This window comes from Mustela erminea, chromosome 18 (genome assembly GCF_009829155.1).
Source record: "Mustela erminea isolate mMusErm1 chromosome 18, mMusErm1.Pri, whole genome shotgun sequence".
Taxonomy (NCBI): domain Eukaryota; kingdom Metazoa; phylum Chordata; class Mammalia; order Carnivora; family Mustelidae; genus Mustela; species Mustela erminea.
Genome location: NC_045631.1, coordinates 28762990 through 28781695, shown reverse-complemented (window position 1 = coordinate 28781695; position 18706 = coordinate 28762990). Strand labels below are relative to the sequence as shown.

At 38.5% G+C, this 18706-nt stretch overlaps 1 protein-coding gene across 11 annotated transcripts in view; it reads right to left on the bottom strand.

Moving 5' to 3' along the window:
* TRIM37 (tripartite motif containing 37) overlaps positions 1-18706 on the bottom strand; it is a 180276-nt gene that overhangs the window by 49239 nt on the left and 112331 nt on the right. For all 11 annotated transcript variants that reach the window (XM_032322412.1, XM_032322415.1, XM_032322413.1 and 8 more), the window contains 2 exons: positions 15457-15542; positions 6469-6663 (listed from right to left, as the gene is read on the bottom strand). In XM_032322412.1, the coding sequence (XP_032178303.1) occupies positions 6469-6663; positions 15457-15542 (281 nt within the window). The remainder of the gene's footprint in view (positions 1-6468; positions 6664-15456; positions 15543-18706) is intronic.

Genomic DNA, 18706 nt, shown 5'->3' with positions numbered 1-18706 from the left:
CCCAGACAAGGATTTTAAAAAGTAAAATTCCCAGATGGGAAAATACAAAAAAAAAAAAAAAAAAAGAAAGAAAAAAAAAATCAAACCTCCTTCATCTGATAGACAACTACTCAGCCTGTTTCAAATGCCAGGCATTGTGCTTGGGCAGGGAATACGACAGTGAACAAGATGAATCCTTGGCCTTTGCCCTCAAAGCTCAAAGTCCAGCTGGAAAAGTGAAAAATAATTTCAGTACCAAGTGATAACTGCCAACACAGGAAACTGTAATGAGATCTTATACCATAGGAACCTGACAATTTAATACTGTACTGAAAATAAGCCTTTCTGAATGTGCCAGATTACAAGGTTAATTAGAATTGAGTCTTGTCTATATCAATTCTTTCATATCGTTCAGTTATGGCCTTCAAGACTGACAGTTCTCTAAACCTTCTCCTCCAAACTTCAGTATCTATCAATGGCAACACTATTCTGGTCCCCTAGGCTTCTTCAGTCCTCCTTACCACATTCCATTCCACTGCCAAGCCCTATAACTCTATCTTCGCAAGATTCCAAATATTATCACTGCCATGCTACAAGTAAAATCTTAATTATATACAGAATAGATTACTGTATTCCTTAGAGGTTAAGTAGAACTTCTATAATGTCAGAAGATTCTGAAGACCTTACCTCAGATCCATGTATTTTTGAGCATATAATGATTAGAAAATATTTAGAAATGTATGAATTTGCCCTCTGGGGCAACACCTTCCACAGAATAACCCCACCTGACTTTCTTTCTTTTTTTTTTTTTTAAGATTTTATTTATTTATTTGATAGACAGAGATCACAAGCAGGCAGAGAGGCAGACAGAGAAAGAGGAAGGGAAGCAGGCTCCCCGCTGAGCAGAGAGCCCGCTTTGGGGCTCGATCCCAGGACCCTGGGATCATGACCTGAGCTGAAAGCAGAGGCTTTAACCCACTGAGCCACCCAGGCGCCGCCCCACCTGACTTTCTATTTCTACTTACTACTAAATGTACCATAAAATCTGGTTCAACCATATTATCTATCATTCATACCCTGATGCCTCTTAAGATGTTCCTTTTATAGTACAGTGGTTAAGAACATGAACTTGCAGTAAGTCTGATACATAATAGATTCACTCAATATGTATTGAAAAAAAAGAATGAGAGGAAAATAAAGGACCACTATGAACAACAATTCTTACTAAGACAACAATTCTTTTTAAAAGTTTATTTATTTGAGAGAGAGAGAGGAACACAAGCAGGGGAAGTGGGAGAGGGAGAAACAGGGTTCCCGCTGAGCACAGAGCCCAATGCGGGGCTCGATCTCAGGACCCTGGGATTATGACTTGAGCCAAAGGCAGACACTTAACAACTGAACTACCCAAGCACCCCTGACAACAAATTTTTGATAACCTAGATGTAATGGACAAATACCCTGAAAGACAATCTGCCAAAAATCCAAGAAGAAATAGTATGAAGAGGACTATATCCACTTTCTATTATCTCCAAGAACAGAAGTAGAGGGAGTACGTCCAAACTCAATCTGAGGCATTAATCTAGTATCAAAACCAAAGACATTACAAGAAAACCGCAGACCAGTATCTCTCATGAACAGAGATACTAAGACCAGGGGTTCCTGGGTGGCTCAGTGGGTTAAGCCTCTGCCTTTAGCTCAGGTCATGATCTCAGAGTCCTGGGATCGAGCCCTACACTGGGCTCTCTGCTGGGCTGGGAGGCTGCTTCTCCCACTCTCTCTCTGCCTGCCTCTCTGCCTACTTGTAGTCTCTCTTTCTCTCTATCAAATAAATAAATAAAATCTTTAAAAAAAAAAAACAAGAGAAAGATACTAAAACCCTCAGTAAAATATTAGCAAGTTGAAACTAACCATGTATAAAAAGAATTATATACCATAACTAAATGGGATTTATCCCAGGTATGCAAGGCTGGTTTGACATTCAAAAAAATCAATACATGTAATCCATCACATTGTATCAATAGATGCAGAAAAAGCATTTGACAAAATCTAACCTCCATTCATGAATTAAAAATAAAAAACTCTTAGTAAACTAGGAATAGAGGAAAACATCTTCAACCTGATAAAGAATAGCTATGAAAAACCTATAGCTGAGTGCTTGGGTGGCTCAGTGGGTTAAAGTCTCTGCCTTTGCTCAGGTCATGATCCCAGGGTCCTGGGATCGAGCCCCACATAGGGCTCTCTGCTCAGCAGGGAGTCTGCTTTTTCCTCTCTGCCTGCCTCTCTGCCTACTTGTGATCCCTGTAAAATAAGTAAATAATATCTTAGAACAAAGAAACAAACAAAAAAACCTATAGCTAACATCATATTCAATGGTGAAAACCTTGAGGCTTTCCCACCAAGATCAGGAACAAGGCAAAAATGTCCCTTTTTACCACTCCTTTTCAACACTGTACCAGAAGTTCTAGCTAATACAATAAGATAAGAAGAAGAAAATGAAAGGTATAGGTTGAGAAGGAAAAAAAATAAAGAACCAAAATAAACTGAAAACCAAGCAAGCATTTTAATAAAAAGGAGGCTGGATCTTTCTAAATATTAGCTTTTAATATCCTCTCACAGATATGTTACCTTCAATTCGTTTCCAAGACTCCATTTTCTTGGTTTCTCTCCCTTCCAAAGGCTCTTTAATCTGGTTCCTCTTCCACACACTCAGTAAAAAGAGATGTTCACCAAAATCATGTCCCTGGCCCTTTTCTCATTAAAATTTTCTTAAAACTCTCTCTTCTACAATATCACTCATCAACAGGGAAATACAAATCAAAACCACAATGAGATACCACCTCACACCAGTCAGAATGGCTAAAATTAACAAGTCAGGGAATGACAGATGCTGGTGAGGATGCCTAGAAAGGGGAACGCTCCAACACTGTTGGTGGGAATGCAAGCTGGTGCAACCACTCTGGAAAACAGCATGGAGGTTCCTCAAAAAGTTGAAAATAGAGCTACCCTACAACCCAGTAATCGCACTACTGGATATTTACTCTAAAGATACAAATGTAGTGATCCGAAGGGACACATGCACCCGAATGTTCATAGCAGCAATGTCCACAATAGCCAAACTATGGAAAGAACCTAGATGTCCATCAACAGATGAATGGATAAAGAAGATGTGGTATATATGTACAATAGAATACTATGCAGCCATCAAAAGAAATGAAATCTTGCCATTGAAATGACGTGAATGGAACTAGACAGTATTATGCTGAGTGAAATAAGTCCATCGGAGAAAAACAATTATCATATTATCTCCCTGATATGAGGAATTTGAGAGGCAAAATGGGGGGTTTAGGGGGTAGAGAATGAAAAAATAAAACAAGATGGGATCAGGAGAGAGACAAACCATAAGAGACTCTTAATCTCACAAAACGAACTGAGGGTTGTCAGGGGGAGTGGGGTAAGGAGAGGGTGGTTGGGTTATGGAAATTGGGGAGGGTATGTGCTATGGGGAATAATGTGAAGTGTGTAAGCCTGACGATTCACAGACCTGTACCCCTGGGGCAATAATATAATAATATAATTAACATATAATAACATTATATGTTAATTTAAAAAAAGATGCATATTTAAAAAAACCTCTCTCTTCTACAATCTTACTCCTTTAGTTTGAATTGTCTAGTATCACCTCCAAGCAAATAATTGCCTATATTCCAGTTCTTAATTTTTAGCTATCTAACTAAGCATCTCTACTTTGATATCCTACGGGCATGTCAAACTCAAGATATTTAAAGACTTGGTCTTCCTCTCTACTATTCCCCCCCCCACTTCTGAGTCATCAGCTGAAACTCAGGTCATTTCATTTATATAAATTTTTCATAGAAAACTAATTTTTGGATAACTGAGATATTCTGTTTACAGTTTGCATTCATTTTTCCAATGACACTGAATATTTTTCAAAAATATGATTTTACCTATTTATAAAATATGCATGGCTAACCTAGAATTTTTCAGACATAACTGTATTGTTGGATTTTTTTTTTCTTTTCTTTTTTTAAGATTTTATTTATGGGGCACCTGGGTGGCTCAGTGAGTTAAGCCTCTGCCTTCGGCCCAGATCATGATCTCAGAGTCCTGGGACTGAACCCTACATCGGGCTCTCTGCGTGGCAGGGAGCCTGCCTCCCCCTCTCTCTGCCTGCCTCTCTCCCTACTTGTGATCTCTCTCTCTCTGTCAAATAAATAAATAAAATCTTTAAGAAAAAGATTTTATTTATTTATTTGACAAAGAGAGATCACAAGTAGGCAGAAAGGCAGGCAGAAAGACAGAAGGGGGGAAGGAGGCGCCCCACGGAGCAGAGAGCCTGACATGGGACTCAATCCCAGGACCCTGAGATCATGACCTGAACCGAAGGCAGAGGCTCAACCCACTGAGCCACCCAGGTGCCCTTGTTGAATATTTTCAAGCAACTTTGACTGTTTTCTCTTTGGGATATACTCCCAGAAGTGAAGTTATAGGATTAAAGAACAGAGGTATTTTAAATCTAGTAGAAAAATTTCCTTCAGGGGCACCTGGGTGGCTCAGTCAGTTAAGCATCTGACTCTTGATTTCAGCTCAGATCATGATCTCAGGTTTGTGAGACTGAGCCCCATGTTGGGATCTATGCTGGATGCGGAATTACTTGAGATTCTCTCTCTCTTCCTCTGCTCTGCCCCCTACTTGCATGCATGCGCACTTTCTCTTCCTCTCTTAAAAAAAAAAAAAAATCCAGAGTGCCTGGGTGGCTCACTCATTCGGGTTCTGCCTTTGGCTTGGGTCATGATCCCAAGTCTGGGATCAAGCCTCACCTAGGGCTCCCTGCTCGGTGGGGAGCCTGCTTCTCCTCTCCCACTCCCCCTGCTGTGTTCCCTATCTCACTGTATCTCCTTCTGTCAAATAAATAAATAAAATCTTTAAAAAAAAATTCCTTTAAAAAGGTTAAGCCAATGTACACATCCACCTGCAGAACCACAACTTGTCTGTTTCACTATATCTTTGTAAATAATACAGGTTATAATTTAAGTAAAACCTTTGTCAAGGTGTTAATTTTTTTAAAAAAGCTATTTCTTGGGGTGCCTGGTTGGTTCAGTTGGTAGAACATGTGACTCCTGATCTCAGGGTTGTGAGTTTGAGCTCATGTTCGGTGTAAGAATTGTGTAAAAATAAAATCTTCAAGAAAAAAAAAAAAGGCTATTTCTTTATTATAAGAACTATGTGTGATTTTTATTTTCTTTGTAATTTTCTGTATTTTCCAAATTTTCTACAATAAAAATACCTATGAATAATGTAAAATTATAAATAATGTGATAAATTTTATAGAACTTCAAGTACAAAACAAAATGTACTTGGATCACAGATGAAAGGCAAGTATTTCATAACATGGCTGAGGATAATCTTTCAAATTAAGGACCCAGACTTCCAGGAAGTATATCTTAGAAAGAGGCGGCCTAAATAATCCAGGTTCCCATAACCCCTGACTAGAGCAGCTCTGTGTGTTTTCTACACTGAAGATCTGCCTCAGACTTTGAAAAATGAGTTTTGCTGCTTTAAAGGAGCATCAAAATTACCGTTCTAAATCACTGATATCTCATTTGTGTGATATTAAGAAGGTAGGAAAACACTGAGTATACATTAGAAAGTTTCCTAACAAAAATTATTTTTAAAATGTGGCATTTCAAGTTAATCCTTAGCTATTCAAATTGACTGCCTAAGAGTTTCAAAAATTGCAGGTTTATGGGGCGCCTGAGTGGCTCAGTGGGTTAAAGCCTCTGCCTTCAGCTCAGGTCATGATCCCAGGGTCCTGGGATCGAGCCCCAAAGCGGGCTCTCTGCTCAGTAGGGAGCCTGCTTCCTCCTCTCTCTCTGCCTGCTTTTCTGCCTGCTTGTGATCTCTGTCTGTCAAATAAATAAATCAAATCTTTAAAAATTTTTTCAAAAAACTTAAAAAAAAAAAGGTCCAGGTTTGAGTATACATCTAATGTGTGTGTGTATACATATTACAGTAATACAGATATAACTTCTAACAACCTTTGCAAATAAAACAATGATGTTAATTGGTATACATTTTTAGGCTACAGAGAATCAAAGCATGAAACCATCTTTTTCTATATTCAATTTAGACACAGTTCCACTTAGAAGTTAGGGTATTCACACAAAATTCTAAGCCCATTTACAAAGAGGACAACTGTGTTTCATACAAATCAAACTGTCAATCAGACACAATGTAATGCCAAACCATATACAAACATTCTAACAGTTTATGACATTGTTGCGCTAAAACACCACTGAACAATAATGACCAAAAAATTAATATGAGTAATATAAATGTCAATTTTATGATATATAATGAAAATTCAATTTGCTACAGAATCGTCCAACATTTAAATGAGACACTTGGATTAAAATCAAGAATTCTTCTGAAGAATCACAGAAAAAAGTAAACTTATTGTTAGTATTTTACCTGTGGGCTGCAAAAGTGAAGCAGGTGGGCGAGGCTGTAAGCCCCACAAATTTTCCATACTACTCCGGTCCTTAAGGTCCAACAAATGTATTAAAATTAATGGATCAATGTCTAATAAACTACTGGTAGCAGCAGAGCATAAATGTGCTCTTCTTGACATTCTGCTGCTGGCACCCACGTAGCCATGGTTACTACCTGCAAAAGAAACAGAGATGTAGAAAATGCATGCTACATATCTGCACAATTAAAAGAAAAAGTAAATTGGTTCGTGTTGTTTGGATACTTGTCTATGGACCTATCTTTTAGAAGATGGTATGTCACATTGATGAGAAACAAGATTGCCAGAGAGGTGAACACAAGCATAGTGACTAAGCACTGGCCTCATTACTACCCAGAAATCAGAAGGAACCCTCAACACCATCCTTAGCCATAGAAATAAAAAGGTATTTTTTTTTAATAATAAAAAGCATATATGGGGGCGCCTGGGTGGCTCAGTGGGTTAAGCCACTGCCTTTGGCTCGGGTCATGATCCCAGAGTCCTGGGATCGAGCCTCGCATCCGGCTCTCTGCTCAGCAGGGAGCCTGCTTCCTTCTCTCTCTCTCTGCCTGCCTCTCTGCCAAATAAATAAATTAAATCTTAAAAAAAAATTTAAAAAAAAGCATATATGAAAGATGAGAGTAAGAAAAGGAGAGTATGTCCTATAATCCAGTGGTCTTGAAAGAAAGACAAATCTTCATGATGTCACAAATCCCTAGGAACTAGACACCGTCTTGAAAGAAAGACAAATCTTCATGATATCACAAATCCCTAGGAACTAGACACCAAAACAGTAATCTTCTTGTGGAGTTTTCAGACTGAAACTGATGGACAAGATAGACACCTGTGAGCAATGTCATATCTGTATCACCAATAGTAGACTAAGCTCCTTAAGCTAAAGAAAACATTTGACTTTTTTCCAGTGCCTAGTACAATATCTAGTAAATATTAGGTTTGGAAGTGGTGGTTAAGCTGACCTCCTTCAGTAAAATTATTTAAACAGATTCTAAAGAAACCTAAATTTAAAAATGTTATATGCAACAAAGTCTTAAAATAGATAATATAAAAATAACACAAAATAATCAGGTTCTGCCTATTCATGAGTGTTTCAAAGAGATCTAAAAAACTTAGGAGAAAAATTCTAATTATTCAAAAGCTTCAAGCCAATTATTTACTTATATGTGTTTCATCTATATTCATACCCTCACCTTTTCCAATTTCTTCCTCTTCTGAGGATATCATCCCATTGCAAATTTTTCTTTCCAGATTCGGTACCCCCTGCAACTCCTTTTAAAACTTAGCAGAGTCTATGGACTCTGAAAAACAATCTGAGAGATTTGAAGTGGCGGGGGGGTCGGAGGTTGGGGTACCAGATGGTGGGTATTATAGAGGGCACGGATTGCATGGAGCACTGAGTGTGGTGAAAAAAATAATGAATACTGTTTTCCTGAAAATAAATAAATCAATTTAATAAAAAATAAATTAATTAATTAAAAAAAAAAACTTAGCAGAAAACTCCCCTTTTCCTCAACTGCTACAAATGCTCAGTGCATCCAAGGAAGGCCACACTGGAGTGAGGCACTCACTTCATTTGGTGACTAGCATCACGCTTGACAGTGCCACTCGGTGTTCACCTGCACCACAGCCTCCATCTCAGGAGCTCACCTGCTTGTACTTAGCACTCAACCAGCCAATGATGACAAGGTGACAGTCATGGAGGATAAGATCAATGTCCTCATTAAAACATCTGGTATAAATGCTGAACCCTTCTGGCCAGGCTTGTTTGCAAAGGCCTTGGCCAATGTCAATACAAGGAACCTCATCTGAAACTTAGGGGCTGGTGGACACCAGGAGGTCCTGGCCCCTCTATTGCTGCCGCCCCAGCTGAGGAAAAGAAAAACAAAGCAAAGAACTAGAATAAAAATAAAACCAATAAAAAGTTATCTGCAACAAGAATAAAATATAGTTGTGGATAGATGGGAAAAAAAAGAAAGTGGAAGCAAAGAAAGAAGAATCTGAGGAGTCCGATTACGACATGGGCTTTGGTCTGACTAAACCACTTTAATGTATTCAAGAAAAAGCTAAATTCTTTAAAAAAAAGAAAGAATGAAAGAAAGAAAGAAAGGAAAGAGAAGAAAAAGGCAGAAAACTATCCCCTCTCCACCCTGACACTGTCTTAACCCTTTTTCTTTACTAGGAAGTTTCCAATTCAGGCTGCATTTGAGAGGAGTTTTAAACATTACAAATTGCTAGTTCCACCACAGATGCCTGAGTAAGATTACTGGAGTGGGAACCAGGATCTTCTAAAAAGCTGCCCAGGTGGTTCTAACTGGACAGTAAGCTACTCAGTAGCCCCATGTACTGTATCTATTGCCTGATATCTGGTTCTTCTTTAGAAATATAAGTTGTCCCATTTTTTCCACATTAAATGGACCCATTAAACACAAGCATTCTTCCCATTTCTCAGTGCTCTCCCAGGCCTTACTTTCACCAACAAACAAAAACTCCTTTCATTTGTGTTGTAGGCCCTTTAGCTACGCCCTCCCTCCCACGTTCCCATCCCTTCTACTCACTATCCACCCACATCAAAGACTTGCGCATCTATTTCCATTTCCCTTTCTCAGAGCGGATATTGCCATCATTCTGGGTGTGTTGTGTAGGTCTAAGTATACAATCTAATAAATGCTCACAAAGTAATAGTACCCCCAAATCCCCATGTCTCCTAAAATTGCTCACAAACCTTTCTCTCCAAAGGTAACCTTCATCCTGAGTTAAATACCAAAATTTTGCCTGGTTTTGAACTTTATATAAATGAAAGATACAGTATGTGCTCTAATATTCTGCTTCTTTGTTCAACATCATATTCACGAGATTCATCTACACTGCTGTATGTAGTTCATTCATTTTCATTATTGCTGTGTGGCATCCCAATATATGAATATATCCCCATTTCTTTATTCTATGTGGAAAGAATTTGTTTTAGCTGCTACTTTAAAGCTACCGAAATTCTAAGTAGATAAACTGCTCTTGAAAGCAAGGTCATATGAAAACAATACAAAACACCTCATAGAAAAAGCAAACGAATCAGTGACAGGTTCCCTGCCTCCTGAACCAAGCCCCAACTAAAATGTTACACTGATCTACCCAAGTTCTTCATTTTATCACAGTGCCTGTATGCAGTAGCATGACATTCAAGGTTCTACACAGTCTAGTCCTAAATCAGCTTTTTCACATCTTTTCCTTTGTTATAAATTACATTCACTTTTCTTAAATTAAAAAACACACATACATCCACACAAGGACAACACCTAAAAAAGAATGATACTTTTGTAAAAATCTACTGGCAAGCCTTGCCTCACACAAAAGTATGTGTGTATGTTCAATTTTAACACGTATTGTCCAACCATTTTCCAAAGCAGTGGTACCAATTTTCATTCCCACTGGCAAGGTATGAGAGTTTCCATCTCTCTACATGCTTGCAACATTTAGTACTGCCAGTTTAAAAAATATTTTTATGTATTACCTGCTATAGTGGGTATACAATGGTATCTTAATAGATTTTTATTTGGTACTTCCTGAAATAATAAAGAAAAATGAAGAGTCTTTGAGATCTGTGGGATCTCGTCAAATGTACCAAAATACATATAATGGGAATTGCGGAAGAGCAAAGAGAAAAAATACAGATGAAAGAAAAATGGTTGAAAATTTCCAACATATGATGAAAAATATTAATCTAACACATCCAAGAAGCTCAGCTCAACAAATTCTATGTAAGACAAATCAACTCAAGAGATCCACAATGGGACACATCATCAATCTGCATTTCTCAGATAAAAGAAGTTAAGTACTTTTTTAAAATGTGCGCTGACCATCTGGATAGATTGTTCTGTGAGGTGTCTATCCCAGTCTTTTGTCCTTTTTTTTAATTCCCCTAGGAGGTAGTCTTATCTTTTTCTTATTGATTTATAAGAAGATTTTTATGTATTATAGAAAGTGTTTTAGAAACTCTTAATTTAAGTTTTTTATTAACATATAATGTATTATTAGCCCCAGGGGTACAGGTCTGTGAATCACCAGGTTTACACACTTCACAGCACTCACCATACCCTTCCCAATGTCCATAACCCACCACCCTCTCCCTAGACCCTTGTCCCCAGCAACCCTCTGTTTGTTTTGTGAGATTAAGAGTCTCTTATGGTTTGCCTGTTTTAGAAACTTTTAATTTGTTCTGATTAATAAAAGTTTTGTTTTTAAAAAGATTTCATCTGTTTGTTTGACAGAGAGAGAACACAAGTAGGCAGAGCAGCAGGCAGAGGGAAAAGGAGAAGCAGGCTCTCGGTCTAGCCTGGAGCCCAATATGGGGCTCAATCCCAGGACCACGGGATCACGACCCAAGATGAAGGCAGGTGCCCAACGACTGAGCCACACAGGTGCCCCAAAGTTATGTTTTTTGAAAGAAAAAAATCAATGCATCTTTCTAGAACAGACTATGCACCTGAGATCTTCTAAGCAGTTAGATATTATGAGTCTGAGGTCAACACATAAATGTCCCACAGGTCTCAAAATCAACACTGATCAAACTGAATATATTATATTCTGCTCCTGGACTATCTTATATAAGGGGGCACAATCTAACCGAGAAACCTTAAGGAATCATCCCCACATATCACCAAATTCATCCCTTCGAGTTGGATTCCCAAGTCCTATAAATTCTATTGAACATCTTTCAACAAATTTCATCTCCATCCCTACTTCTCTTGCCTTATCTTAGGCCCTCATAATTTTCCCTTCTGAAACATTTCAGTAGTTTTCTAACTGGTCTTGTCATTTAATTCATCTTCCACTTTGTAACTAAATCTGACCATATTTCTAAAGGGTCTTTTAAAAAGACCTTTAATGATTCCACAGAATAAAGCCCATATCTGATTCTGCTTCTTGCTTACCAATCTCACATCAGCCTGCCCCCAAATAAAGACTCAAATATTTGAAGTTTCCAAAAAGAACAATGCTGCATCTTTTCCCTGGAATGTCTTTGCTCTCTTACCTCATTATTTCCCTATTCCTCTAATGAACTCTTAGCTCTTCTTTCAAGAACAAAATCAAGCATCACTCCCTTTCTAAAGCCTTTTTCACCCATTCCTAATAAGCTGTTCTATTTTTGGAGTCACCCTGTATTTATATTTATAATCACAAAGTCTGTTAATGACTAGTGCCACACTCTCATTTTGGAGATGGTGCTCATTCATCTCCTAATCCCAGGGAACTCAATGCCTGATATCTAATGGGCATTCATTAAACACTACTGGATTAAGTGACCTTAAAAATCCTTAACCTGAGGGATGCCTAGGTGGCTCAGTCAGTTAAGCATCTGACTTTGGCTCAGATCAGGATCCTAGGGTCCTGGGATCAAGTCTCACACTGAGCTCCCTGCTCAGCAGAGAGCCTGCTTCTCTCTCTGCCTGCCACTCCCCCTACTTGTGTTCTCTCTCTCTAACAAATAAATAAACAAAATCTTAAAAAAAAAAAAAACTTTAACCTGAAGTAAGTAACAAATGTAATAACCTAGACACTGTCAATTTACAAGTGTGCTATATTGCTAGAATCTTTTAGTTCTCAAGTTTTAAGATGTTTCATAAATCACACATGCGAGGCAAATATAAAATAGATGTTTTCTATTCATTGGTCAACTAGCTAATGTTCTAGATTAGAATGATACTTGTTGCGGGTGCCTGGGTGGCTCAGGTGGTTAAGTATCTGCCTTCGGCTCAGGTCATGATCCCAGCATCCTGGGATCGAGGCCCACACTGGGCTCCCTGATCGGCAGGGAGCAGGCTTCTCCCTGTCCCTTTGCTGCTCTCCCTGCTTGTGCTTTCTCAATTTCTCTGTCAAATAAATAAATAAAATCTTAAAAACAAACAAACAGAATGATACTTTTTATTTAGAATGATCTCTTGTAACAAAACAAAAACAACTGAATAAGCAATTCCTGAGAAAAGAGGAACCTGAATCATCGTTATTTTAAGTTATAGCCTTACTTAATACAATGTATACAATGAAATTAAGTAAATATTATTTTACTTCATACCTAGATTCCCTGTAAGAAAGATCTTCTATTTAATGGGCAACTTAACATCTTAATTGATGTAATTCTTGATGATAGTATGGTTCTGAAATATGAATCACAATAGGCTTGAAATGGACCTTCCAGTTTTAACATATAACAAGATAAGTATTATTTCTTGCCACAGAGCTTCATGGAACTCAGAAAGAAAAGGGAAAATGGGCAGCTAAATAAGCAATTGTAGTATTAATATATATTATAATAGGTTAATTTGAGAGAGCAGAAAAAGATATGCAGGACACACAATTGAGAAGGGCTTCCAGGAATAAAATATAACTAAGCTGAAGAAGAAACAGGAGTTGACTATGTCCAGCATGAGAAGATAGAAGGAACATTTCAGAAAGCACATTTGAAAGGAAGCATATTTCTTTCCTCCAGGCTAAAAAAATGACACAGGGGAGTGTAAGAGAGGTAAAGCTAAAGAATTGAGTAGGAGCCACCGTATGAAAGGTTTTCTGTACCATTAGCAAGTTTGGAATTAGCAAGTAAATGGAATGCAATAAAGAATTTTAAAGTAGAGTAGTGAGGGGCAACTAGGTGGCTCAGTCATTAAGCATCTCCCCTCAGTTTGAGTCATGATCTCAGGGTTCTGGGATTGAGTCCCGCATCAAGGTCAGGCTCCTTGCTCAGCGGGAAGCCTGCTTCTCCCTCTCCTGCTCCCCCTGCTCATGTTCCCTCTCTCACTGTGTCTCTGTCAAATAATTTAAAATATCTTTAAAAAAATAGAGAAGTGACATGAACAGATACAAATTTGAAGGAAAAATACAATTCAACTGAACTCATATTGTGGGAAACAGAATGGAAGAGAACAATAATGGATACAAGGAATCAAGATAGGGGGCTCTTTTGAAAGACAGTGGTCTAGACTAGGAATGGCATAGGAATGGGAAGTAACAAACGAATTCATGCACTGTTTAGAAGGCAGAATCAACAGATTTGGGTAATGTATTTAGACTTATCTTAGCCAAAAGGCCGAGAAGTGATTTGGGTAATGTATTAAAGGCAGAGTCTGGGCGAGAGGAAAAGATAAAGAATGTGTAACACTATCAACACTATCAACTACTAAGATGACAAGCTATTAATGACAGGCAGGATGGCATAAAAATATAATGACTTCTGTTTGTGAGATGCTGAGTCTAAGAACATCAAAACCAGACTGCTACATGGGTCTGAAAGTCATGAGAAAAATAAAGGCTAGAGATAGAACTTGGAGAGTAATCAATATATAGACAGAATTGAAATACGAGCATAAATGAGATCACCTAGAGTAAAGTGAGGAGTAGGAAGAGTACAAAGTACGGGTGGAAGTTGAAATGCTGAAGACTAATGTTTAAGAGATCTTCAGTGATCCAAACATGCTACAGAATATGCCAGTGTTTGTACCAAGGGCAACATCAATAAAGTAGAAGCAGTACAATGCTAGCTTTTAATGCTTCCAGCCAAGAATTTACATGTTTAAATAAATGGGACCATGGGGTGCCTGGGTGGCTCAGTGATTGGGCATCTGCCTTTGGCTCAGGTCATGATCCCAGGGTCCTAGGATTGAGCCCATCAAATTCCCTGCTCAGCAAGGAGCCTGTTTCTACTTCCCCTCTGCCTGCTGCTCCCCCTACTTGTGCTTGCTCTCGGTCAAATAAAAAAGTAAAATCTTGGGATGCCTGGGTGGCTCAGTTGGTTGGACGACTGCCTTCGGCTCAGGTCATGATCCTGGAGTCCCAGGATCGAATCCCACATCGGGCTCCCAGCTCCATGGGGAGTCTGCTTCTCCCTCTGACCTTCTCCTCGCTCATGCTCTCTCTCACTGTCTCTCTCTCTCAAATAAATAAATAAAATCTTTAAAAAAAAAAAAAAAGTAAAATCTTAAAAAAACAGATTCAAGAACACAAAAGAAACACGCACTATTTGAGTCACTTCACCCCAAGAGGAGCAGAAGCAGTGTGGTCTGGCAAAAAAAGAAAAAAAAAAAACAGTCCAAGAAAAAGATGATGTGAAGTTCTAGACTGGCTCTACCAACAACTACGTATGTGATCTAGGCAATTAAATCCCAAGTTTATTCCACGCATAAGATGAGCTCTCAAAAGGCCCTCTGTGGGGCACCTGGGTGCCTCAGTCGGTTAAGCAGCTGACTCTTGATTTCGGCTGGATCATAATCTCGGGATCACTAGGATTGGGCCCCATGTCGAGCTCTGTGCTCAGTAGAAAGTCTGCTTGGGATTCTCTCCCCTTTCCCTCGGCCCATTCTCACTGCATGCTTGTGCACACACATTCTCTCTAATAAATGAATCTTTAAAAAAAAAAAGTCCTTTTTAAGTCATATTCCATAAATCTTTTCAGATTATTCTATAGTCAAATTAGATATACAAACAAGACATATATCATAAAAGGATAGTGTATGATCATAGAGAAGACCACGGGCTTTGGATTTAGATAAACCCCAAATTCTAATCCCTCTCTTTCATTTACTAAATTGTGAATGACAGCAAGTTGTTTAATTTCTCTACAGTCTGTGGCTATAAAAAGCAGGTAATATTAAAATCTATCTTACAGAATATGGTAAGTTAATGAGATAAGGTACACATGAAGTGCCTTTGCACAATGCCTGGTACAAGAATACTTACCAATGTTAGCTATTATTACTGTTTCAAATACACTCTAAGATATATACAGACACACACACACACACACACACACGCACACACAATATACATAGTATACATAGCACTTCCAATACCATGGGCCATGTAGAGCAGTGGCTGCCATATATTAAAATACGATACAATTAGAGAAGAGAAAAGAGGAGATGCAAGCTGGTGCATCATGGCCTCTGTACCTGATGGTCCTACAGCAGCTGCATCTTCCATAAGTTCTCCCTCTTCTAATTCCATGTTGTTGTATTCCACATCATTTTCTCCAGACCTAAGAATATACAAAATTCATCATTCCTACAGAGTAAGGACAATTAACATTATCTGTCACACCTCAATGAATTTTTTTTAACAGTAGTGCATAGCTGGGGCGCCTGGATGGCTCAGTCATTAAGCATCTGCCTTCAGCTCAGGTCATGATCCCAGGGTCCTGGGATCAAGCCCCGAATCAGGCTTCCTATTCAGTGGGGAGCCTGCTTCTCCCTCTCCCACTCCCTCTGAATGTGTTCTCTCTCTCTTGCTGTCTCTCTGTTAAATAAATAAATAAAATCTTAAAACAATAGTGCATAGCTTTCTCCTGTGAAATGAGAGAGGATATACTTCTCAGTACAAAAATGAGGAAAAAGACTTTTGTCTCTATCACATGTATAGGTAAAGTTCATGTTCAAACTACCTTTCAAAAATACTAAGGTTGACAACATTTAGTTTTTAAAATAGAAAATCTGAGAACCACTAAGCAAAAGAAATTATAGCTTCAAAGAATTTGAACTTAATGGTAAGAAATTAGGCTTAAAAACTACATTTTTAAGGTTAAAAAAAAAAAAGATCAAATTACTAAATATGATTAAATACTATCTGGGTGGTTCAGTCAGTTAAGCATCTGCCTTCGGCTCAGGTCATGATCTCAGCGTCCTGAGATGGAGCCCCACATCAGGATCCCTGCTCACTGAGGGGTCTGCTTCTCCTTCTCCCTCTGCTCTCACCCACTGGCTTGTGCTCCCTCTCTATCTCAAATAAGTAAAAATCTTAAAATATTTTCTTTTTCTTTTTTTCTTGAATGAAAAGACTTACCCTGTATTTGGGTAGAATGCTTTCATATTACAAAGATGTCGATTCTACCTAAAATCATCTATACATTGAATATAATTCTGATCCAAATATTAATATGGTATTTTAAAATCTAAATCTAAGTAATTTAGGCCAAATGATTCTAACATTTACAAGGAGAGGTAGGAACACAATCTCTGGAATGAGCTTGCCTGGTTCAAACCACAGCTTCACCACAGACTATTCATATCACCTTGGGCAGGTTTCCTTTTTTTTTTTTTTTTAAGATTTTGTTTATTTATTTGACAGAGATCACAGGTAGGCAGGGAGGCAGGCAGAGAGAGAAGGGGAAGCAGGCTCCCTGCTGAGCAGAAAGCCCGATGTGGGGCTCGGTCCCAGGACCCTGGGATCATGACCTGAGCCGAAGGCAGAGGCTTTAACCCACTGAGCCACCCAGGTGCCCCACCTTGGGCATGTTTCCTAATCTCATGCCTCAGTTTCCTCATTTTGTTTTTTAAACTATTTTTTAACATATAATGTATTATTTGTCCCAGGGGTGCAGGTTTGTGAATCGTCAGGCGTACAGATTTCACAGCACTCACCATATCACATACCCTCCCCAATGTCCATAACCCAACCACCCTCTCAATACCCCGCCCTCCCCTGGCAACCCTCAGTTTGTTTTATGAGATTAAGGGTCTCTTATGGTTTGTATCCCTCCTCTAATCACAGAAAACAAGAGAAAAATGCCCAAAATAAATAAAATCACAACGGGCAACTGGCTGGTTCAAGTGGTAGTTCACGCCAACTCTTGATCCCCAGGTTGTCACCTCAAGCCCCATGTTGGGCAAGGAACCTACTTTAAATACATACATACACACATACATAAAATTTAAAAATTACAAATGAGAGAAGAAAAATAACAATAAACACAATTATAAGAGAATATTATGAAAAGCCATATGCCAACAAATTGAGCAACCAAGAAGAAATGGATAAATCCCTAGAAACATATAATCTACCAAAACTGAAATAGAAAGAAACAGAAAATTTGAAGACTGATTATCAGCAAGAAACTGAATCATAATCAAAAAATTCCCAACAAATGAAAGACTAGGACTAAATGGCTTCACAGGTGAATTATATCAAACATTTTAAAGAGTTAATATACCTACACTTCTCAATCTATTCCAAAAATAGAAAAGGAAGGAAAACTTCCAAATTCATTCTATGAGGTCATCATTACCCTGATACCAAAACCAGATAAAGACACCACAAAAAAAAAGAATGAGAGAGGGTGCCTGGGTGGCACAATCGGTCTGCCTCTAATGGTTTCAGCATGACTCTTGGTTTCAGCTTGGGTCACGATCTCAGTGGTCCTGAGATGCAGCACCAACCACATCTGGCTCTGCACTCAATGGAGATTCTGCTTGAAGATTCTCTCCCTGCCCCTCAAGCATGCATGCTCTATAATAAAATAAATCTTTAAAAAAAAAAACCCACGGGCCAGCAACTCTAATGAACACAAATGCAAGGCCAGTAACTCTAATGAACACAGATGGAAAAATCTTCAACATAATACTAGCAAACCGAGTCCAACAATACATTAAAAAATCACTCACAACAATCAAGTGGGATTTTTTTTTCTGGGTACCAGGTGATGCAATATTTGCAAGTCAATCAATGTGATACAACACACCAATAAGAAAAAGGATAAGAAATACTACCATTTAGGGGCACCTGGGTGGCTCAGTGGGTTAAGCCTCTGCCTTCGGGTTGGGTCATGATCCCAGGGTTCTGGGATCAAGCCCTGCATCGGGCTCTCCACTCAGCAGGGAGCCTTCTTCCCCTTCTCTCTCTGGCTGCCTCTCTGCCTACTTGTGATCTCTCTCTGTCAAATATATAAATAAAATCTTTTAAATTAAAAAAAAAAAAAAAGAAAGAAACATTACCATTTCAATAGACACAAAAAAAATACTAGGGAAAGTACATCAACCATTCAGGATAAAAACCCTCACGAAAGTGGGTATAGAGGGAACATACCTCAACAAAGTTAAGATCGTATCTGAAAAACCCACAGCTAACATCATACTTGATGGGGAAAAATTGAAAGCCCTTCCCCGAAGGTCAAGAACAAAACAAGGATACCCACTCTCATAGTCCTAGCCATAGCAATCAGATGATAAAAAGAAATAAAAGGCATCCAAACTGGTAAGGAAAATGTTAAACTGTCACCATTTGCAAATGACATAAACAATACACAGAAAATCTTGTTCCAGCAAAAAAAAATTAGAAGTAATGAATTCAATAAAGCTGAAGGACACAAAGTTAATACAGAGAAATCTGCTGCATTTCTATATGCTAATACTGAGGCAGCAGAAATAGAAA